Raw genomic sequence first — 22,064 nt, 5'->3', positions numbered from 1 at the left:
GTGTGTGTGTGAGCTAATGAAGGGGTCTCAGGATTCTCTGTGTGGCAGGGTCAAAAAAAGGAACCTTAAAAACTGTCATTTTGTCAAACTGAACTAAGATATTGTAGATTTGTGATTTTTCTAATGTGATTTTTTTGGGGGTTTTATTAAAGGGTTGAAGGATGCTTACCATATTGTCCTAAAAATATGATCCTTGATGAGGTGACACTTAAATGTGTTTATCCAGAAGACTGTAAGTACTTTTTGCAGTTACCAGTAAAGTTTTTTATTATATAATTAATTTAGTGCTCATGATCAGAGTGATAGGTTGGACCCCCCTCCCCCGTCCGGGATGCCACCTGATGTACTGGGGTTTCACTGAGCCTCTCCTGCTCCACCAGCCTGGATTCCCTCTCCCTATTTTGCTGAATTAGGCTATCCTGCCTTTTGCAGCACACACACACAGAGTTAGGGCCACACCCAGCTGCAGACACAGACTGAAGTCCGCTCTGTGTGAGAGGACTCCCCCAGCACTAATGTGCACACCCATTTTGGGAGATAAGCCCAAAATAATACTGTCTTGCACTGTATAGAAAGATCCGCACAGCGCAAGCTCGTAAAAATTCACCCTCTCCCTCAGTGTGGAGAGAGCTGTGCACAGCTTCTTGCCCTCCCAGATATGAATTGCACAAACTGGGTTATGTTATAAACAAGAAATAAGTTTATTAACTACAGAAGTTAAATTTTAAGTGGTTATAAGGGATAGCAAACAGATTAAAGCAGATTACCTTAGTAAATAAACAAAAACCGCAAACTGAGCTTAACACACCAGATAGGTAAGATATTAATTAGCATATTTTCACTCTGAGTGACAACCAGGCTGTCAGATTCTTAAGACACAAGTTGCCTTGGCTTTCCCAGGTTTTCATACACAGGCTAAAAATCCTTCTAGCCCTGGGACCATCACTTCCCACAGTTCAGTCTTTGTTCATCAGGTGTGGTGTTATTGGGAGAGTGAGGTCTCCCACAATGTCATTTTCCCCCTTTTATATCTTCTCCCAACTTGCTGGAAGCTCTTTTGCTGTGACAAACATTTCCCACCGTGTAGAGCTATCTCTGAGAGGTTTCTGTTGTACACAGTTCCTGGGGTAATCCTGGTGCTTGTGTGCATTTCCTCAGTAAGCCATTAACATTGTTTGGCCTTTTTACTGTCATACCTGAAAGGCTGCTTGTGGGTGTTTTCAACCTCAGGACATGTTTCAGCAACACATACATAGCCTAACTTCACAAATGACAATAGCACGTACAATCCTATGAGATATTACTGTCTAGCAGATCACGACTTTTCGAATGACACCACACAAGGCATACTTCATATAAGACATATCCTAATTACATGACAGTGGTGAATATTGGGGTGTCAGGCTGTAACAATTAGATTGAAAGCCCTAGAAAATCAAGCCCATATACAGAGAGAGGGAGAAGAAGAGGGATATGCATGCTGTACATGCAGTGACTGCACAAGTTTTTTTATGCTTCCTGCAAAAGTGCTACCTCCTTCGCCCTGGCCTCCCTGTTACGTGCATCACTCCACTCCGGTCCATCTAGAATACAACTGCTAAAATCATCCTCCACATCTGACTATGTTGAATACAAATTCAATTTCTCTTTGGTCACTTCCACTGTATTAAATTGAAATGTCTTGTCCTTGTTAAAGGCTCAGCACAACTCTACCCCAGTTATACATTGATCTTGTGTTTTTACCATGACCTCTCGTTACCTCACTGCCAACCTCCCTGCATCTTTGGCTACATTTTTTGAGGGGAGGGGGAATTTAAATAGCCCAGTGTCCTGGATGCTTAACTGCCGGCATGTGTCTATCACATCATTCCTTTGTTTGTGGATAATGCGGTGATTAAGCATTATAGTTATTTTTCTTCCATTTTAAAATAGTCTCAGTATTTTGTATTTTTAAACTAGTTATGTGATGTTTAATAATTACTAATACAAAGTAATCTATTATAGTGCATTACTATCCAAAAATAGAAAAGAAAACTGTATTTTTTTAATCCCAGGTCCCATATAGTCTACTATTCTGTGTTTGCAGAATTTGCTACAGAATTCACTCCCTGCTGCAGAATTGTGCTCCAGAATAAAAGCTTTAAATTGCCATATAATAAAAAAACCTAGTTTTTTGGTTTGTGAAGAAAACCTTACAAATGTGAGTTATGTGCAACTAATGTTGAGTTGTCCTCTAGAGTCTGCAGATATCCTGAACCAATGCCTTTTGGGGCATACTGTGGTTATCTTTTAGGGAATTTAAGCTGTCTAAGAATAGGCTGGTTTATATTTATATTGGTACCCAATGATTGATAGATGTTGCTGTTTTGCTCTTTCTTTAATACAGAATAACAGTGAAATATACGTTTTCTTTCCAGGCATACCTGTGACACCTACAGAGCTGGCAGCTGGAACAAAAACCCAGAGGACAAGGCCCACTGCATTAATCTCTCCTACAATTGTTACTACAGAGAGATTTCCGCAGCTGCCCCCTATATTTGTCACTGCAGAAGCTGAAGCTGAGCCTAGTCATACAATTGTAACTACCAAAATCACCACAAAGATAGATGCAACTTTAAGAGGAGCAAACACTACAGCAGAAACTCTGTCAGACTTTCATTCACTGGCATCACCTCATACAACTACTTATTTAACTTATTCATTACCCGTTTCAAGTACAATGCAGTCTTCCAAAGTAACCCACAGCACAGCAAGCCTGTCTATACTGCCCAAGCCTGTATCTTCAACAGATTTTCCAGCTACTCTTCAGACAGCAGCAGCCACATTAAAAACATCCCCTACTGCAAGTCCGACAGTGTTTATAACCTCACCCATTACAACTATGGCAGTTCCATCAACACCTGCTTTTACTCTGCTAACTGCAAGTCCTGTTCCTAGATATTCTACATTACCAATGCCCACTTCCTCAGTGGTAACACCATTTTCACTTGAAACAGGAACTGCATCCTCTTCCACAGCATTAGCAAGTTTATCCCTTGGACCAGCCTTTGTCACTACTGAAGTACCTACAAGGATCTGGGGAACCAGAAGACCTTCCACAAGTCATTCACAATTGCCAAAAACATCCACAGAATTTCCTTCATCTTCTTCATTAACTGGAAGAACATCTTTTTCAAGTCCCACATTCTTTACAAGCTCACAGTTAATATTAACTGCATCTACTTCACCATTATCTACTATGACTGAAAGAACCAGGTCTACTATGGTTCAACCTATAGTTCACCCAGCTTCTGTTTATACCCCAACTTCAACTGTTTTTCAAACTCCCATGGCAACTTCTAGATTTACTAGTTTTGAAACTAGTCCTCCTCAGTTAATCACAGCTTCGTACGTGGTGGCAGCTCAAGCTACCTCTCAAACTACTTCATCATCTTTAAGAACAACCAGTTCTTTAACTAGAACTTCAGTACCTACATTTTTATCTTCAATGGACATTTCAGTTACTCCTTCCAAACATATAGTTCCATTAAGCACAGACACTGTTTCCACTATTCCACCTATAATGACTGAAACTTCATCTCCAGTTGCTTCCCAAATCCCTACAACCATGAGAACAATGTGGTCTTCTTTGAGTCCCCTTGTAACACACACAATGTCCACATTAATGCCTCCTCCAATTACATCCCCCAAGCCCAAAGCAACGAGAGAAGTCACAGTTGTCTCAAAGAGTCTCTTCTTAGGACCTTCCACTACTTCAGTATCTCTTCTAGATACTCCTCAAATCTCTGAGGTATCTGTAACAAGTGCAATCTCAACAGAAAGTAAATATGCACTACACACTGATGCATTTCCAGTATCGACTATTTCTAAAAGGTTGACTGCATCCATTAGTTCTACAGCCTTCCCTTTCAGTACACCTGTATTTCCCATAAATGCCACATTAGCTACTTATCAAATGGCAAGAACCACTTCAAAAATAACAGAGTACCCTATCAGTCCACATTCAGAATTCAAAACTGCCTCTGTGGTACGAAGTACAGATACTTCTCTAACTTCTAGAGAACTATCAGGAGCTATATTGTCTTTTACCAGTCCATCCACATTACTTACAATGTTGTTGTCATCATCAAGACCATCTGTTTCACAAGTCTCTGCCATGACATCTCATACAACAAGTTCTTCAGTGATTCCCACAGTAAACAGGACATCTGCTTTGATATCAAATGTAACTCTTACCCAATCACCCATTGTATCCATGGGTACACAAGAAACCTCAAGAAGCCCACATACAGAACTGGCAACCTCTCCCTCGGGTATTTCTACATTAACTTTAGGCACAAACATTTACATAAGTCCTTCAGCAGTGCCTAAAACATCATTTGCACTACCACATTTATTAACTTCTAAAACTCCTAAAGTCACTTTGGAAAGCTATTCCAGTATATTCACTATTACATCTTCACCCTCTTCTGAGACCTCCCATGTATCTACTGTATCATTAGGAGCAAATATATCATCATCAAGTCCTTCCACAGAATATGAAACAAGAACTTTTGTACCCACTGAAATAGTCATTCACTCCACAGTGCCATCGGCAGCACTGACCATGAGCACAGCTTTGAGTACTACATCCTTAGTGCCAACTTATGTCACTATGAAAACATCAGTTAGTCCTTCAATAAGTTTATTAGTTACTCCTGCCACCACCATAGCCCCTAGTGTTACTGCAAAAACCACTGAATCTTCTGTTACTCATATTGAGCTTTACACAGCCTCTAGTTCAGTGCCAATTCCTGCTACCTCTAAAACACCTATGTATCCTTCACCTAAGACTTCACTGACATCTGCACCTGCCCCAGTTTCACTGAGTACTAAAGAAATGCTAAAAACTATAGTCATGAAAACAACTGGTGCCATGACTGCATTCTCAGAGCTGAAGATTACACCTTCTGCAGCTTCAGAACTTAAATATGCAACCTCCATTGGGAGAACTGCAGACACTGGAGAAAGTAGTCAGACTTCACATGTACAAAGAAATATTACTAAGACAAAATCTACAACTACTGAAAAATCTTCACTGCTACACTCAACGTTCTTTTCTGTTCAGACTACTTCCTTGCCCAGTCAGAGCAGGATAACTTCAGGAAAATCTTTCTCTATTTCTGAAGTCACAGATGTACCGCTATCAGATTGGTCCAGAATTCCACCACAAAGAACAATCAAACCTTACTATAATCTAACAGAACCAGAGCAAGTGGGGATTGGAGAATCAAAGAGTACCACTGTAACAGCTTCATCTCATTTCAGTTATGCAAAGGTGCTGTCTTCTACTACAGAACCTGTGGAAACACAAACTTCACTGACAGACACAGACATGATGATGACAGTTACAGCTGACCATGCTTCATATGGCACAATGATACATACACTGATGTCATCTTCCTCAGATTGTATGGTATGATCAATTTTATGTATATTGCTTTTTAATCTGCTTTTTCTCTACTAACTGGGATGGGAGAGGTTTTAAATTGGATAAAATATCTTTCATTTTTCTCTCTCTGTTTTGCCTTTATATTGGCTCTTTATTTTTCTTTGAAGATTGCCTGCACCTCCACGCTCACAAATTGACTGAAACACGCTAGAACACTTTGGCCATTGGAGCTGTGTGCACCTACTGAGACATGGAGTTCTTTGAAATTATTTCCTGCAGAGATGGGCACAGCTCACCTTCCTTCCCTACTTCTTTGGAGTCTATGGAATTTAAATTAGTGGAAGTTACTGAGGAACAAAGCAGGGTTATGTCTCCTTATATGCTTGTGGGCATAAACACTGGTTACTGTGAGCAAGTGTGTATCTGGCCTCAATAGCCAGTGCTTTCTATAGGGCTACAGTGCAGTGGTACTGGAACAATTTTTATAGTGGGGGTGCTGAGAGCCATTGAACCAAACTGTAAACTCTGTATATAATGGAAACCACTTCAAGTCAGGGGGTGCTGCAGCCCCCCCCCACACCTCTAGTTCCAGCACCTATGCTCCAGTGAGCAGTGTGTGTGTGTGTGTGTATGTATATATGTACCCAGTGCTGTGGGTGTATGAAAGCAGACCCCTGGAAATACATTGATAGGTGAATAACCTGTTTTTCTGAGGTTATTGGAACAAATACAAGGATCCACAAGAGAATAAAGTGCCTCCAACATCTTCAGTTACTCTGTCTTCAAATGATAGAGCCCTCTCCCCAATTTTAGCAAAAGATCCGTGACCATGTCACAATTTCGAGGATTAATTGGAAATCTGTGTTTTTGTTGATTTTATTGTTGTTTGTTCTTTTTGGTTATCTTTCATTTATTTGTATATGTATTTGGGCACTATGGCAAATTTCTGCCTTGTCCTGCTCAGTGTCCTCAGAGGCAGATTAGGGGTTTGTGGGGCCCTGGGCCAGAGCAAGTGGGGGCCCCTCCCTACCCCCTCTGCCTGCAGTCCCCCCTGCATCCTCCCGAGCGCTCCTACTGGGGAAATGGGGTCAGGACACGAGGGACTTGCCCCACCCCCCTGCCCAGCACTCCTGCGAGGAGCTGGGTCGGGGTGCGGAGGCTTCCCCCACCCCCTGGCAGGCGCACCAGGTGGGCAGAGTGGGTTGGGGTCCCCGGGCAGGGGCCCCATTGGCCCAGTGGCTAATCTGCCATTGAATGTCCTGGGGGATGTGGGAGAAGAGTATTGGGAGTCTCTTTCCTTTCTAACCTAGGGTCATGCAGCATATTAACTTGGTGGATTCTTGGGTGCTAGATGGAGGCCTGTCTAGTGCATCTAGTTGACCTCTTTAACCTTAAATGGGCATGGATAGGTCTCTGTGTGCTTTTGGATATTCAAAAGCAAAAGCTGCAGGGAGCTCATGTTGCAGCTAACCTCATGTGGTGTAAGAATATTCTTGTCCGTGTCTCAGAATTTAATTTTTGAATATACAGACTGCAATGCTCATTCCTATTTTTCCTTTCTACATAACAGCCAAGATACATTGAACCTGTAGACAGATGTAGCCAGTACGTATGCATTAATATGGGATGGATGTTGTATAACGTTTCAAGGAACTGCCATAAGAACGTGGAGAAACCTGACTGTGGTTTTCGAGGAATGCCAGTTCAAGTTAACAGTGATAGTTGTTGTCCAGAATGGGAATGTCCCTGTAAGTCATTATATTGTTTATGTTACATTCTCAAATGTGAAAGATTAAAACTTGATTATGTAAACATCAAAAATTATAAATTAAGGATTATAAATTCAAGAGGAAGTATTGTCTTGTGGTTAATGCACTGGCCTGAGACTCAGAATACATGAGTTCTATTCCTAGTTTTGCCACAGATTTTCTGTGTGAATTTAAGACAAAATACTTAATCTCTCTCCATCTAAAAATTGTGAATTCCATACTTCTTAGGAATATTGAGAAACTAAATCCATTAATGCCCATGAGGCATGCAATACCACAGAGAAGCCTTTTCTTAATGTAAAAATACAACAGAGAAGCCTTTTCTTAAAATAAAATAAATAAATTGGGGAGAGATTAAAATTTTGTGGGAAAGAATAAATCAGCATTATTTTTATAGATTACTTTGCTTAATTTGATTTTTTTTCCTTTGGAGTTTAATGTACAGATTTTTAAATATACTTTTAAATATAATTTCAATATAGAAATGTTAAAATGCTTCATTTCAATATTTTCAGTCAGAATGTTCTGACATTCTCCAAATCAAAAGGTTTCATTCTGATTTGTTGGTAGAACTAACCTGAAATATTGTTGTAAATCAGGCTCCAGAACTACAACTCCCATGAGACAGTGTGCCACAGTAGGAAAATACAGTTTAATAATCAAATGTCTCAGGTTAGTTCTACCAACAAATCAGAATGAAACCTTTTGATTTGGAGAATGTCAGAACATTCTGACTGAAAATATTGAAATGAAGCATTTTAACATTTCTATACTGAAATTTCTCTTCCTTGAAAAATGTTAGAATATCAGCTTTTTTCCCCAAAGAAAAACGTTGAAATATCAGAATTTCCTGCACGACAGAAATTCCAAATTTCACTCAACTCTAATTGGAACTTTAGGCCTTGACCTCAATAGATACGTCATTTAATTTAAAGTGTGTTGCATCAGGCCCTAATTCTGGCAATAGACCCTCCAATTTTATTTTATATTTTTTAGGGTATAGCAAAGGTGAGTATTAAAATATAGATAGTCATAAAGATGTATGACATTCTTGAGACCTCCATGTTGCAGCCACTGACTTTTCAGTTGTAGAAGAATGATTGAGTCTCCCTTTTGACCCATGGAACAGACCCTCATTTCATGTAAATTGTCATAGCTCCATTCACTTCAACAAAGCGATGACAATTTGCAACTGCTGAGGCTCTGTCCCTGTATCCAGCGCACTCCTTAACTGGCCAGAGTTGTTGCTGTTGAACAACATAAGGTACTTCCTTCTCCTCTTGGCTCAATGTGCTGTGCACAGCAATTCCAGCTAACAGTGGTGTGTTTTTGTTTTTACAGAAGAGGCAATTTTTGCCAAAAATAGAAGATTTAAAGAAATTTGTAGTGTTCAGTTTTCTGGTACCCTCATTAAATGTCAGTTCTTTTTTAGGTCAATGCTCTGTACTGTCTGAACTGAGCATTATTACGTTTGATGGAAATAACATAGCCCTCTATAATATGGCTTCCTACATTTTAGTCAAGCTCCCAGGAGAAATAATTGTTGCTCATATTGAAAAGTGTCCCACTAATCAGGTAAGATGTTTGTATGCTATCACTTCCTCAATAACCTTAGTAATGTTGAATTCTTTTGGTATGTATGTGCAAAGGCACAGCATGAATTAACATCCAGTTAAAATAGCCATTTAAAAAAAAGTAAATTATTTATATTTCAAAACACATGTTTTATTGTACCTCTTGGGAAATGAAACAGACCTCAGGGTAACTAGTAATTGTTGTATTTGTTATAAGGAAATGAAACTGTAGTTTTTTTTCTTATTGTCAGATATTCAACTGAGTGGACTAGATCCTCAAAGGGTAAATCAGCATAGTTCAAATGAGGTGGTAAAGGGAAGTGCAAATTATATATCCCCTTCCACTAGCCTGTAGCAGTTGCATCCCAGGGGAATTCAGTCCCATGAGAGGAAGGCAAGAGATGCCCATATCACTGGCTTCCTCCCAGGGATTTTGCTTGTGATGCTAGCTTCAAGTTGCAGCAGGATCTCTACAACAGTCCTCCTGGGGCAGCGGATGCCTGAGTGATATGCTTAAAGCCTCCACTTCCCCTCACACTTCTGGAACTGCACTGGCTGGGTGCAGGTGTTGGGGGACTTGCACCAATGCTACCTCTCTCAGGGTTGACTTTCTGCAAGGCTGGTGAAACTTGGTAAAACTCACGGGGTGAATTAAGGCCACCCCATTCCTGTTCTCTTACAAATTCGTGACAGGTCCCTTGCACCTCCCTTGTCCCAGGTCCTACCACTGCCACCTCCGAACTGTGTGCAGCTGGGTCAGAGGGGGATGGCGTATCCCCTAGCCTGGGGCTGCAGAGGCTGCTGGGCCCTGCTGACAGACTGAGGGAACAATCTGACACCCAGGCAGGTTGAGCCGGGACAGGCCAGGATGAACATCCCCTTGTCTTCTGCCCTATGTCCTGCAAATAGCTGAGACTCGCTCACTGGCTAGGCAATACCCCCAGACAGGGCTGTCCTTCCCAATGGCTCTTTCCAAGAAGATTGGTACCAGCTGCCTGGGGCTCGAGAGGAAAGGGAGTCCTGGCCCCTGGATAGCAGCAGCTTCTTACCCTGCAGCTGCTCAGCTCATCTACAACAGGATCTGGACATCAGCAGGGGGCATCTCCCAGCCTGTAGGGCTCCAGTGAATGGGCAGTGTAAACTCCTTGTCACCCAGCCTGGGGGTGCTGATCCTCCTCACATAGTGGGTGGTGGGCTTCTTCCCAGTGGACAGAGTGGGATTCTCGGCATCTGGGCTTGTGCTTGCTCGGCCTAGTCCTGCACCTCAGTCCTCACACTGCCAGTCTGTTGCCCAGCCTCCTGCACACACACCCAGCAACTCAGAGCCTGCACCCCCTGAGACTCCTACGCGCCCTAGTCCTCCTCCCTGTGCCTTCCTGGGTGAGTTCACTGCTGTTGGGCTTGTAGCTCTCTGGTGGCAACTCCTCCACCAGAACCTGGATACAGTGGCGTTGAAGCATGGCTGCAGAGTGAGTCCAGTGCAGCAGTGGTGGCTGGGGCATGGACGGTCTCAGAGTGGCAGGTGAGGGCTGGGCACTGACATGGAGCCAGGCAGGTCGCTGTGCTTGTGGCTGAAGCCCCATCAGCATCTGTGGTGCCATCAGGAGCATCTCTGAACCATGGCGGTGACCTTACCTGCACTGAGCAGCTGGGCGGGGGGGGGGAGGGCGAGAGCACTTCCCTGGCATCCTGGCTGGGTGCCACTTCCTGCTCCAGGTAGCCCTGGTTGGGGGCCCCCCTGCCCGCTGGCAGCACTGCCAGACTCATCCACCATTACATTACTGTTCCCTGTGGAGGGTACTGGGGCAAGTCTACAGAAATCTTGCCCTCAGAAATCAGTTGCTCTTGTCAGCTGTCTAATCTGCATATAGCTAGAGCAGCCTCTAGGTTAAAGTGACTCAAAAACAGCTTCTTCAAAACAAAGCATTATTTATCATTCACCCAAAGGTGCAAAGCATGTAGAGTGAAGGATAAAAAAATAAAGGCCTACGTGCATACTTACTTTTACCTTACTCTTAATTGATTTTTCCTTGCAGGCCTTGTGTGTTTCAGCTAGCCCAGTTACCTCCACCTTTGGGCCCTTGCTGCAGTTTCGACTTCTCACTCTGGCCATTTCTACACTACAGCCACTGCAGTGGCACAGCTACAGAGTTACAGCTGTGCCACTGTGGTGCTGTAGCATAGAGGCTTTTTACATTGACGGAAGGTTATTTTCCACTGATGTAGTTAATCCTTCTTTCTGAGAGGCATTGACATAGCCACATGTACACCAGGGCTTAGGTTGACCTAACTACAATGCCCAGGATATGAAATTTTTTGCAGCCCTGAGCAATGTAGCTAGGTTGAGCTAAATTTTGAAGTGTAGACAAGGCCTAACTCTCTGTGTCTCTTTGCCAGTCTGTCTGATCTCACTGACACACCCTGGGCAGCCTCTGGCCACATATTCAACCTCCCACCCTTTTTCTAGGCCTGGGGTCCTGTAACAGTTAAGTGTTCCCATTGAAATCTCTCTTCTCAGCCTTGGCAAAATAGTCGTGTCACCAGGATCAGGACCGAGGAGTTGTCTCTTCACTACTGTGAAGCTGGCAATTGTGTGTCTGAGTGTTGGAATGCTCTTTATCTAGGTCGTGGTGTTGTCTTTCCTGCTTGATTCCCCTAATAGGCCCTTTGGTTCTAACTCCATAGCAAATAAGCACACACACAGAGGCATGCACCGTATTAATAAACATATGCTTTGGGACTAACAGAGAAGTATATGTTCCCATGTTTAGTGACAGTTTAGCTAGCATTCAGATAGCAGGAGAAGGACCCTCAGTGTTGAAAATGACTAATAATTTGTCATAGCAAAACAGGAGGAACTTTACTAATATCCCTGCATTTCTAACCTACTTTTTAAATGTTTTTCAGAGTGCAAATTCAATAAGAAAACTAGTGAGTATTTTGTTAATTTTTAAGTATACCACTTGTTATTTACTTCTTGTACATGCTAAAATAAATACTATCTGTAATATTCACCCATCCCCCAAACTCTTATTTTGGCATTTTTCTTGCAAGGTTTCACCTGGAGGCACTTCAGGGCTCTGTTTTAAGAAATTAAATGTAACAACACCTACAAATAAAGTACTCATCAACCGCTTGGCAAGAAAGGTGAGAATAACTGTTAATATTCAGCATGTGTGTATTTAAAGGGTAATTTACACAGCACTACTCTGTTCTAGAATGCAGTAAAGCAGTCTTTACAGTTTATGAAGTGTAGGAACAGGGTTATTCCTGTGGTACAGCTCCATCCTCTCCTTGTTGTACTACAAGAGGAACAACAGTATTATTTTATAATTTTTTTGTGTATAAAATATGCTGTTGGCCTTCCCAGTTATCCCTCTTTCATGATGTAGAGAAAAAAAATCATAAACATTAAATCTACCAACTTCTTCCCAATCTTCTTTTATTCTTGATCTCCTATAGCACTGAGGTCAGCTGTCTCTCCTCTTTATTGCTGGAAGTGGTGTTTGTCATTCTCTAGGTAGCATAGTTCCTCAGCATGGTTTTAGGGGACACGGTGGTGATGGAATTACTATCTTTCAGATGGATATTGAACTAAGACTCTAAGCAAAGCTGTGGGAATCTTTTGTGATGAAACCCCAAACCAAGAAAAATGTATTAGTTTTTGGTTGGTTTACAAAACCAACATTTGGCCCAGTTTCACAGACTTTTGAAGAAGCACCAGGGATTTGATTATGTTGGTGGAAGCTCTGCAAAACACGTTCATAATAGATGTTCAAAATGGAACCAGAATAAGAACTGTTCCTAGACTTGTTGAGTTTCTGATCTCCAGTTCTACATTTAATCCATTATCTCCCTGCTAGTCAATAATAGATAGAAAGAGAGAAAAAATGAAGAAAGCAGGATGAGTTTCTTATTTGGGCATTTGGGTATGGGAACAAGCAAGATTTCCTGTTTTCATAATTACAAAAGATTCTTCCGTCATCATTTTCTCTCATTGCCTACTTTCTTTGCGATTATAGGAGATGGAGGTTGATTAGAAATGACATGATTTGCACACCCTGACTACCTCTGACAAATGTGATGGAAACAATCTAAAACAGTAAAATACAAATGCTATTTGCTATTTCATTAAATGTGTTTCTGGAATTCTGCTGTTCATTTAAAAATATATTTGGTTTATTTAGGTATTAGTGGATTCTGTAATTCAACCTTTACCTTTCTCAAAACATGGACTGTGTATTCAGGATACTGGTGCCATGTACGTCATTAACACACCTGCTGGCATTAGCATTAAGTGGGCTCATGTTACAGGCATTATAGATATACAATATGGCTTACATTCTAACACATCTACCAAGACAGAAGGACTTTGTGGTAAGATTATCTTCTCTATTAATCTTTGTTTGTATTATATTTTTTTCACTAAAGTTTTTTATTTTTTAGTCTTCTCTCACTTAAAAGTTGTAAGATACCCTCTTCTTAATGCCACTGCCAATCAAGATTTATCAGCCATTATCTGTTGTTTTAAAGTCTTTCTGATATGAAACTCTCATTAATTTTAAAATCTATCAATGAATGTTACTTGTGTTTCAAAGCACCTGTTTAAATAATATCAGGGTAAATAATTATCACTACATTTTATGTATTTATCTCTATTTGATGTGTACCCATCAAAAGCACTGGCTGCATGTAAAAATATTAATGAAATCCACTGAGCAAAAGGAGCCAAATTTTGTGCTCAGAAGAAACCGCCAAGGAATGAGTTGAGGTGGAGGCAGTGCATTCAGTGGGCTTTGCAAAGGGATACTAATTCCTGAAGGTCTTTCTCCCCCATCCACTGTAAAGGAAGGAATGGTCTAGCCCTGGGATGATGGGAGCAATTACCAAATCTGTGGGTTTGGCTAAGGAGCTGTTTCCCTTGTAGACACAGGAGCCTGATCCAGGCCTGCTACAGTTCCTCAATCCACAACTGTTTTTGCTTAGGGACAGGGCTTTTTGGTTTTCAGTCCTCAGAAAGAAAAGCAATAGGAAAAAAGAGCAATGCAAGGGGAAAAAAATAACCATGGTAAAACTATCTGTGGCATGGTGTTGGTGCCTCATGAGGTACTGAGTGCATCCCTAAATTGATGTCTTACCATGCTCTTCGACATAAGGGGCACATCAAAAGATTTAAAAGGAATTGAACAAAAAAATAAAGATTCATAACTAATGTGACCTATAAAATTGTTATTGACTTGATACAGCAACTCGACCGTGTAACACATTTAATTTGGATATAACTTCTGCAGAGTGTAATGAATATTGATGTGGAAGCACATAAACACAACAGCTGCTGGAGAAATATTTATTAAAACTGGGATCCTGTGGTTAAAGCAAAAGTGTTCTAAGAGTGAGGACACTCTGTTCCTCAATCTCTGGAGAACTGATAATTAACAGTTGCTAGTGCAGAAAATCGCAGGCACAGTTTTGAATACTATAGCTTTTCTTTCTTTCTTTCTTTTTTATTTTTTTCAATTCTTATTTTCCGATTTGGAGTCACAGATTAGTTTTAAAAGCTTTTCTCTTCCCTTTAGCTCTTTGTAGTCAAATTCAAACGGACAAGATAACATTATAATCCTAAGTGTAAAGAGGTATTTTAATTTTTGTATAAATACTGCTCAATACCAGTCACAATGTAATTTAACAGTTACTGCTCTATACAAATCAAATTCATGAGTTAAACTTCAAATTATTTTATTCTTTTTAAAAGAATTAATTTCAAAATAACAGGCCAATGTTAATTCCACCAGATAAAATATATAGCCTAAGCCAGTGGCGGTGAGTTATATGGGCCTGTGCTGCCCAGGCTCCAGGAATATTCAGGGCCCCCATGCGCCTCCCCCAGAATGTCTCTCGGCCCCGCCTGCCACCCCCAGGCAATTTAAAGGGGCCTGGGGGTCCCCGCCCACCCTGCCATCACTGGCAGCGCAGCGGCGCTACGGTGGCTTCCTGCCCGCCCTCGCTTCGTGCCACTCCCAAAAGCGTCCAGCATGTCCCTGTGGCCTTGGAGGATGGGTGTGTGTCTCCGAGCACTGCCTTGCCCTGGGTGCCGACTCCACACTCCCATTGGCCAGGAACTGTGGACAATGGGAGCTGCATGGGCGGTGCCTGCAGGCAGCGGCACAGAGAGACACCACCCCCACCCGCCCTCCTACCTAGGAGCCGCTTCCAGAGGGGTGTGCGGGTCGCTTTCAGGCACTTCCCAAGATAAGTGCCACACCCCTCACCCTCTCCCGTACCCCAACCCCATGCCCCAGCCCAGAGCCTGCCCCCGGCCCCCTTTCTGCACCTCACCCACCGGCCCCAGCCCAGAGCCTGCACCCCACACCCAAACTCCCTCCCAGAGTCCACCCCCCGCACCGCCTCTGGCACCCAAACTCCTTCCCAGAGCCTGCCCCCTCCTGCACCCCAACCCTCTGCCCCAGCCCACACCCTGTACCCAAACTCCCTCCCAGAGCCTGACCCCTCACCTCTCCTGTACCCAAACTCTCTCCCGGAGCCTGAATCCCATCCTGCACCCAAACTCCTTCCCAGACCTTTAGGCAGGTGTCTGTGTGTGTGTGTGCGGGGGGGAACTTGGACTTATTCTGGGCACCAACAGAAAGTATACAAACCTGCTGCCTCATGTCTAAGCAAATCAAGTACTTAAAGCCAAAAGCTCACCCATGGGCTGAGAAGAGCAAAAAGCTGTAAATCCAGGGGAGCTGGGAAATGCTAGCTTTGGTGCATGCTTTACCTTTCTTCCAGTCCCATGAAAACCTCCCATAGGAGCTGCATGATGATATGGATTCATGACTTGAGAGGGAGAGGGTTGAAGACAGATGGCCCAGTAATCCGCCACACCCCACACTATGATTCATCCAAGCATCAATTAATTTCAGCATTGATTAGTGTGGGTACCCCTTCATGATGTGACCTGTGTCCCCATAGGTAGGCAATGACAGTAGAGGACACCATAACACAAACCTTACTGCCATGGGGGTTGAGGTGGTGGTGCTGAGTGGTCAGGGTCAAGAAGGGTGTTATAGGGAACCCTGTTACCTGAAGGAAAGAACATGTGAAATCCTGGTTTCACTGCAGTCAATGACAAAACTCCTGTGTATATCACCCTATAAATCCAAACTTATGAAGTTTATGGTGTGGAAATATTCTACATAGTGGGTAATTTGGACTATGTTTATCATCAACATACATGCATGTTAAATCACATTTTAAATGAGACTTTGGTGTTTAAATTGTATGAAGCAAAATTTGTAGAGTTTGACAATGAAATCATCCAGCTACGGTAATTGCACCATAATTACAAATTTGTTTTACATCCAGACACATCAGAAAGATCTCAAGACACAAATCATGCCTACCAGGACTTAAAAAATACATAAACACAAATTAAAAGTTCATAATGACTCAAGAGGAAATTTAAAAAGTGCTCTATGGCCTGGGAAGAAAAGGAAACAAAACAATTAGATAATAATAAAAAAGACATAGGAACCCCAGCTGCCCATTCCTCAATCAAAAATATTCAGTGTCACCTTGGCTGTAGAGAGCTCTGCTGCTTATTTGCTAAATCAAATTCCATCCACAAAGATTTGAATTCTACCATTTTCTTGTTGACTTTATATAATATATATTTATAGGAAGATAGTGATTTCTAAATACTTGTCTTTGAGTATGGAAATTGCATCGGTTGTCTCTCCATACAATAACAAATTCATAAGAGAATAGGGAACATTAATTTTTAAAATATGCTAGATGCATCTTTCTGCACTGAGAAATCAAGTAACACAAGTATTTGTGGTAAAGAAGGTAATTTATTCAATTTTGTTTTAAATTACTTTTGATAACTATAGCGTTTAGAAATGTTGAGATAAATCCAAATACTGTGCCAGATTATGAGCACTTTCCTGCCCAAGGTGAGTGCCATAGTTCAGGGCACCTGTGTTTCCCCTTAGCGGTACAGCAAGAGCTCTCATTCTCAAGCTTCTGGATTACCTGGCCGTCGCCTCTCTTGGGTGCGGACATCCATCTGTCTCCCTTCTGAGTGGGGTATCTGCAGGCTGGACAGTACCCTGCATTATTCCCAGCAAGAGACACTGCCTAAGCAAGCCTGCTTACTTTCTATTCAGAGGGTTTACAGTGTACCTGTCCACACTTCTAAGTTACCACATAGCACTTCCTATGCAAGCCTTGTTTATTCTTAGTGTAAAAACACAGAAAAACATATTAAAACAATAAAAGAACCTATACACATGCTAATAAGCTTAGCAGAGATTCCGCCCCCTCCCAATGCCTGTCTTCCATATGGGTTCTGGCAAGTGAGTCTTCAAACCTTCCCAAAGGGGTCTCTTGTGGTGACAAGTTCATAAGAGCCTCAGATCAGAACTAGCACACTCATGATATGTTTAGTTCACTCTTTATATAGTTTAAGGGTCTTTGATCTGGGATTGCCAGGAGCAGGTAATTAGCAACAATTGTTTTCTCTCTCCAGCTTCAAAAGCATGGATCTGAAGTGGGTATTTGCATTTCCCTCACCCCCAACTATTTCCTAGGAAATCCACTTTATATGCATTGTCCCAAAGTGTGCTTTGAAGTTCCTCATATCTCTCAGAGATTGCATTAATCCTGTCTTCCTGCTAAAAAAAAGTTCCATGCAATCCCAGAATAGTACATATTTGCATTTTTAATACAATGAACTCCAAAGATGTTAAACTTAATTCAAGAAGGTTTGTCCAGGATATTGCAGTCTATCACAGTGAGTTGTTATTTGCATAAGCACTCTTATTTAAATTAATAATTGAACTTGTGGCATTAGGTCCTACTCAATGTGAGTAAGGGTGTCAGAATCTGGCACAATCTCAGTGAGTTTGCCATTCTGCCTGTGATATATATTAGTACCAGTTATTTTCAGTTAATCCACACCCAGAAAGTTTTTAATCAAACTGTATGATCTGTATGTCTAGCTAAAATATTGTTGATGTGACAGTGTGCCCAATAAAAATTAAAACCATATTAATGAAATTCTAACTTTTGCAAATGCAATAGGCTATTGCAAATAAAATTGTTTACAAACGGATTTGCTCCAATGTTAACATTACTTTATCATTTGCACTTTTCTTTAATTGAAGAACAAATGTGCTATATTTATTCACTAAATATGATGCACTGTTTTAAGGTGTGTGTAATGGAGACCCAGTTGATGACCTCAAGATGCAAAATAGGACTATAATTACAAATATGGAAGAAATCGAAGCATTTATTAAAAGTTGGGAAATTGAGAAATCAGTTGATGTAACAACCAGGAGGCCAGTAAGAAATTGTACTGAAGATAACTGCACTTACTGTACAGAGCTGTTAAACAGAAGAGTTTTTGTCCCATGTCACAAAAAAGTAAGTACAAAGAAATAGGCAGTTCCAAGTCTAAATTAATTAAATTTATAATAAAAATATAATGTATAATACTTCTTTTTATGTTTCACTTGCTTCCAATGTTTAGTGAAGGGACTGACTGAATTAATTCCTCCTCCATGTTGCTCATGGGTAACCTCAGATGGTCTCCTTACCTGCAAATCTCTGAGGGCTTGTCTTCACTGCATTGTTAGCTTGAGCTGTACCTCAGGTTTTGCCCCAGTCCAACTCCTGTCCATCCACACACATATTTAGCTTGAGCTAATTGGTGCTGCTTTAAGCTCTAGGTAGCCAGCCTGGGAGGGGGTGGGGGGGAGTAGATGAGGATGTGTTGAAGCCCAAGTGCTGCGGAAGTTTGAGCTAGTAATGCAGTGGGGATGAGGAGTTACAACTCCTCATCAGCTGCCTGTGTAGCTTCAGCATGATTATTCTCTCTGGAACTAGCCTGGCTCGAATAGAGTAACCTGAGTGTACTAATTTGAGCTAACAATACAGTGAAGACAAGCTGTGAATGTGTGGACCGCCATGTCACTCCTGGAAGTACCATGCCATAGTTGGAAAGAACATATAAAAGGTAGAGATTCCACAGCAACAGCCTAACACTGAAGTATTGTTCAGAAAGGGTAATGTTTAGTACATGATCAAGAAGCATATTGCTCGGAGTGAAGGCCTAATGGTTCCATTAAATGTAATAGCATCCAGTTCAGACCTCCAGAAGTATCTGAGTCACATAGACATTAGCCTAGTAACTCCTACGCTTGTGATATCCTTACAGAGTGTTTATTTTCAGTACTTCTAGTAATGATATAGTTCAGTACATCAGCTGCCACTAGAGATCGCTGGTACAATACAGGCAGAGTAGGCGTGGTTTGCAGGGGAAGAGAAATGAGAAAATAAGTTTATGAGGAGAGGAAATATGATTGTACAATCTTGCTTACTCCCAAGGGCTTGCCTATATGGTGCACCAGAAGGGTGTAAATCGTAGAGCACTCTAAAGTGCTGCTCTCTACCTGCTCCATGCGGAGGTGACTGGTAACTGCTGATGGGGGAGGAGGGGATGCACAATTTAAAGATTCTGGTGGTATGCAGCAGCGTTCAGGGCAGGCATTCAAGAGGCAAAGGAGTTTTGATTTCTAGAGTTAGTTTTGATGTAATAGAATCATAGAACTGGAAGGGACCTCAAGAGGTCATCTAGTCCAGTCCCCTGCACTCAAGGCAGGACTAAGTATTATCTAAACCATCCCTAACAGATGTTTGTCCAACCTGCTCTTAAAAATCCCCAATGATGGAGATTCCACAACATCCCTAGGCAATTTATTCCAGTGCTTAATCTCCCTGACAGTTAAGAAGTTTTTCCTAATGTCCAACCTAAACCGCCCTTGCTTCAGTTTAAGCCCATTGCTTCTTGTCCTCTCCTCAGAGGTTAAGAACAACATTTTTTCTCCCTCCTCCTTGTAACAACCTTTTATGTACTTGAAAACTGTGATCATGTCCCCTCTGTTCTAAAAGAGAGCTACACATGAAGAAACTCTGGATTGCTCTGGCATAGTCTATCAATTTGAGGTACAGAGATATTTGCAAACCAATCAGTTATGTTCTTTTAGAGCTCTTGTGATAATATCAGCATTCAGTAAGTATGTCAGGAATCCATTCTAATTTAACCATATAAAATTATTTCCCCCCTCTATTTGAATCTGCTCTCTCTTCTGGCTTTACAGGGAGACTTTGGCTGTCTTGGGCATCACAAATATCATGCTAACCCTCCTGGTAGTTATGATGTCTCTTCTGGACAAATTGGAGAAAGTCTAGGGAAAAGCAAAAAAAAACAATTATTAAAGGTCTAGAAAAACATGACCCTGAGGAAAGATTGAAAAAATTGGGTTTGTTTGGTCTGGAGAAGAGAAGACTGAGAGGGCATGTAACAGTTTTCAACTACATAAAAGGTAGTTTTAAGGAGGAGGGAGAAAAATTGTTCTCCTTAATCTGAGGATAAAACAAGAAGCAATGGGCTTAAATTGCAGCAAAGGGGAATATTTAGAATATTAGAATATATTAGGCTGGATATTATGAAAAACTTCCTAACTGTCTGGGTTGTTAAACACTGGAATAAATTGCCCAGGGAGGTTGTGGAATCTCTGTCATTGGAGATTTTTAAGATCAGGTTAGACAAACACCTGTCAGGATCTAGATAATACTTAGTCCTGCCATGAGTACAGGAGACTGGATTAGATGACCTCTTGAGGCCCTTTCCAGTCCTACAATTCTATGATTCACAGTTCAGGTTTATTTATGTGATGGACCAATTCAGAACTCCAAAATCCCAACACTCTTGTGAAGTGGCTTGGGTTTGGATCTGAAGTTTAGGAATTTGAATTTGGATTGAAGCTTCACAACTAACCCACTTTTGTTATTAAGATTACAAGATACAAGTGTGACTTTCCAGTTCTTATTATTCACTATAATATATTTTGACATTAAGATTCAAATCCAGCAAACTCTTTAGCATATCCTCAATTATAAGCATGTGATTAGTCCCATTGAAATCAAGAGAACTGCTCAAGTGCTGGATTTAAGCACATTTAAGTACTCTGCTGGATTAGAGCCTTTAGGAAAAAAATGAAATAAAATATCAGTCACAGTTTCAGTGGAACTGCACTTGTATTCCTCCTGGCCCCCAGTGCCCCCGGGCTCTACTGCCTCTCCTCTCCTACATTGCCCTGAGCTCCCTTCTGCATCCTCGCACATGCACCCCAGGCTGGATTCACTTTTGAGCTGTAGTAACTGCAGCTGCTACCAGCTGGTCTCAAATCCCTGCCCTGGGCGCCACCTCGTGGGGCTCAGTGGGAGATCTCAGTGCTGGTGCCTTTCCCAGGCACATCCCCCTCAGCCCTGCTTGGAAGAAATCTGGGGGGCATGTGACCCTGCATTCCTTCCCCCCCCCATACACACACATGTCACTTATGGCACAATGTAGACCCCATGAAACAGGAATACGTTAATGAGTACTTTTAGAGCTCATCAGCGGGGTCTATACTTTAGAGCACTTCACAACTCACTGCCCTGTGGTGCGCATTGCTGGACTGTGCAGACAAGCCTCAAGATTTCTTTTCCATCTGATGCTTTCTCAGAGTAGGAGCAAAGGTCCAGATTTCAGTTCCTGATTTTATTTTTGTTCTTTCCTACCTCTCCTTCTCTGTGGTTTGTTCTGCCCTGCTCTGCCCTTCCCTGTAAATCTGCTTGACTATAGACCAGCCAACTGTGAGCAGCATCATGGGCAGCTCAACCCCTTCCTTCAAGCTCCAGAGATGTTTCCTGTCTTTTCCCCGCTGCTATATGAAGGGAGAAAATGGAGGGAACTCAGATTGAAGGAGTGGCTGAGGAGAAACATTGAGTGACATTTTAGTAGGTGTCATCTGAAGAAACCTGACAGGGGCAAGAGAGGAGGGAGCTGTGGAAAGCAATTTGGCAGCAGGAGGGGAAGGGTGGGGGTAGTCTTTGCTTTATACACTTTGATGTCTTTAGCTTATAGTTCAGAGGTAGGTCAGGTAGTCAAAATACATGACAAAACCATTGGGTTCTGAACTCACAGAGCTGTCAGGAGCACTGATACATCGAACCTGTGTGCTCCATTTCTGAGCTGCATCAATGTTTGACATTGTGTCAAAGCCAGGAACACTTGCCTCAGCCAGAATGAAGTTTATTCTCTCATGTGCACATGAAACTGGCAGAGCCAGAGAGGATGGAATATACTATATGCTTCACAGAAGTTAAATGAAACAAAATTCAAAAAGTGAAGAAGGATCTGTAACAAAACTGCCTAGTAGTGAGCATACAAAATTGAGG

At 41.8% G+C, this 22,064-nt stretch overlaps 1 protein-coding gene across 1 annotated transcript in view; it reads left to right on the top strand.

Annotated features, from left to right (window-relative positions):
• Positions 1–22,064, top strand: part of OTOGL (otogelin like) — a 140,283-nt gene that overhangs the window by 88,008 nt on the left and 30,211 nt on the right. Inside the window, exons 36-43 of the mRNA XM_039519864.1 lie at positions 153–232; positions 2,418–5,455; positions 7,002–7,179; positions 8,633–8,775; positions 11,682–11,705; positions 11,829–11,921; positions 12,962–13,151; positions 17,989–18,203. Of these exons, the coding sequence (XP_039375798.1) occupies positions 153–232; positions 2,418–5,455; positions 7,002–7,179; positions 8,633–8,775; positions 11,682–11,705; positions 11,829–11,921; positions 12,962–13,151; positions 17,989–18,203 (3,961 nt within the window). The remainder of the gene's footprint in view (positions 1–152; positions 233–2,417; positions 5,456–7,001; positions 7,180–8,632; positions 8,776–11,681; positions 11,706–11,828; positions 11,922–12,961; positions 13,152–17,988; positions 18,204–22,064) is intronic.

The sequence above is a fragment of the Mauremys reevesii genome, linkage group 1 (assembly GCF_016161935.1).
Source record: "Mauremys reevesii isolate NIE-2019 linkage group 1, ASM1616193v1, whole genome shotgun sequence".
Classification (NCBI taxonomy): domain Eukaryota; kingdom Metazoa; phylum Chordata; order Testudines; family Geoemydidae; genus Mauremys; species Mauremys reevesii.
The sequence above is the reverse complement of the archived record's forward strand: the minus strand, read 5'-3'. Positions and strand labels throughout refer to the sequence as shown.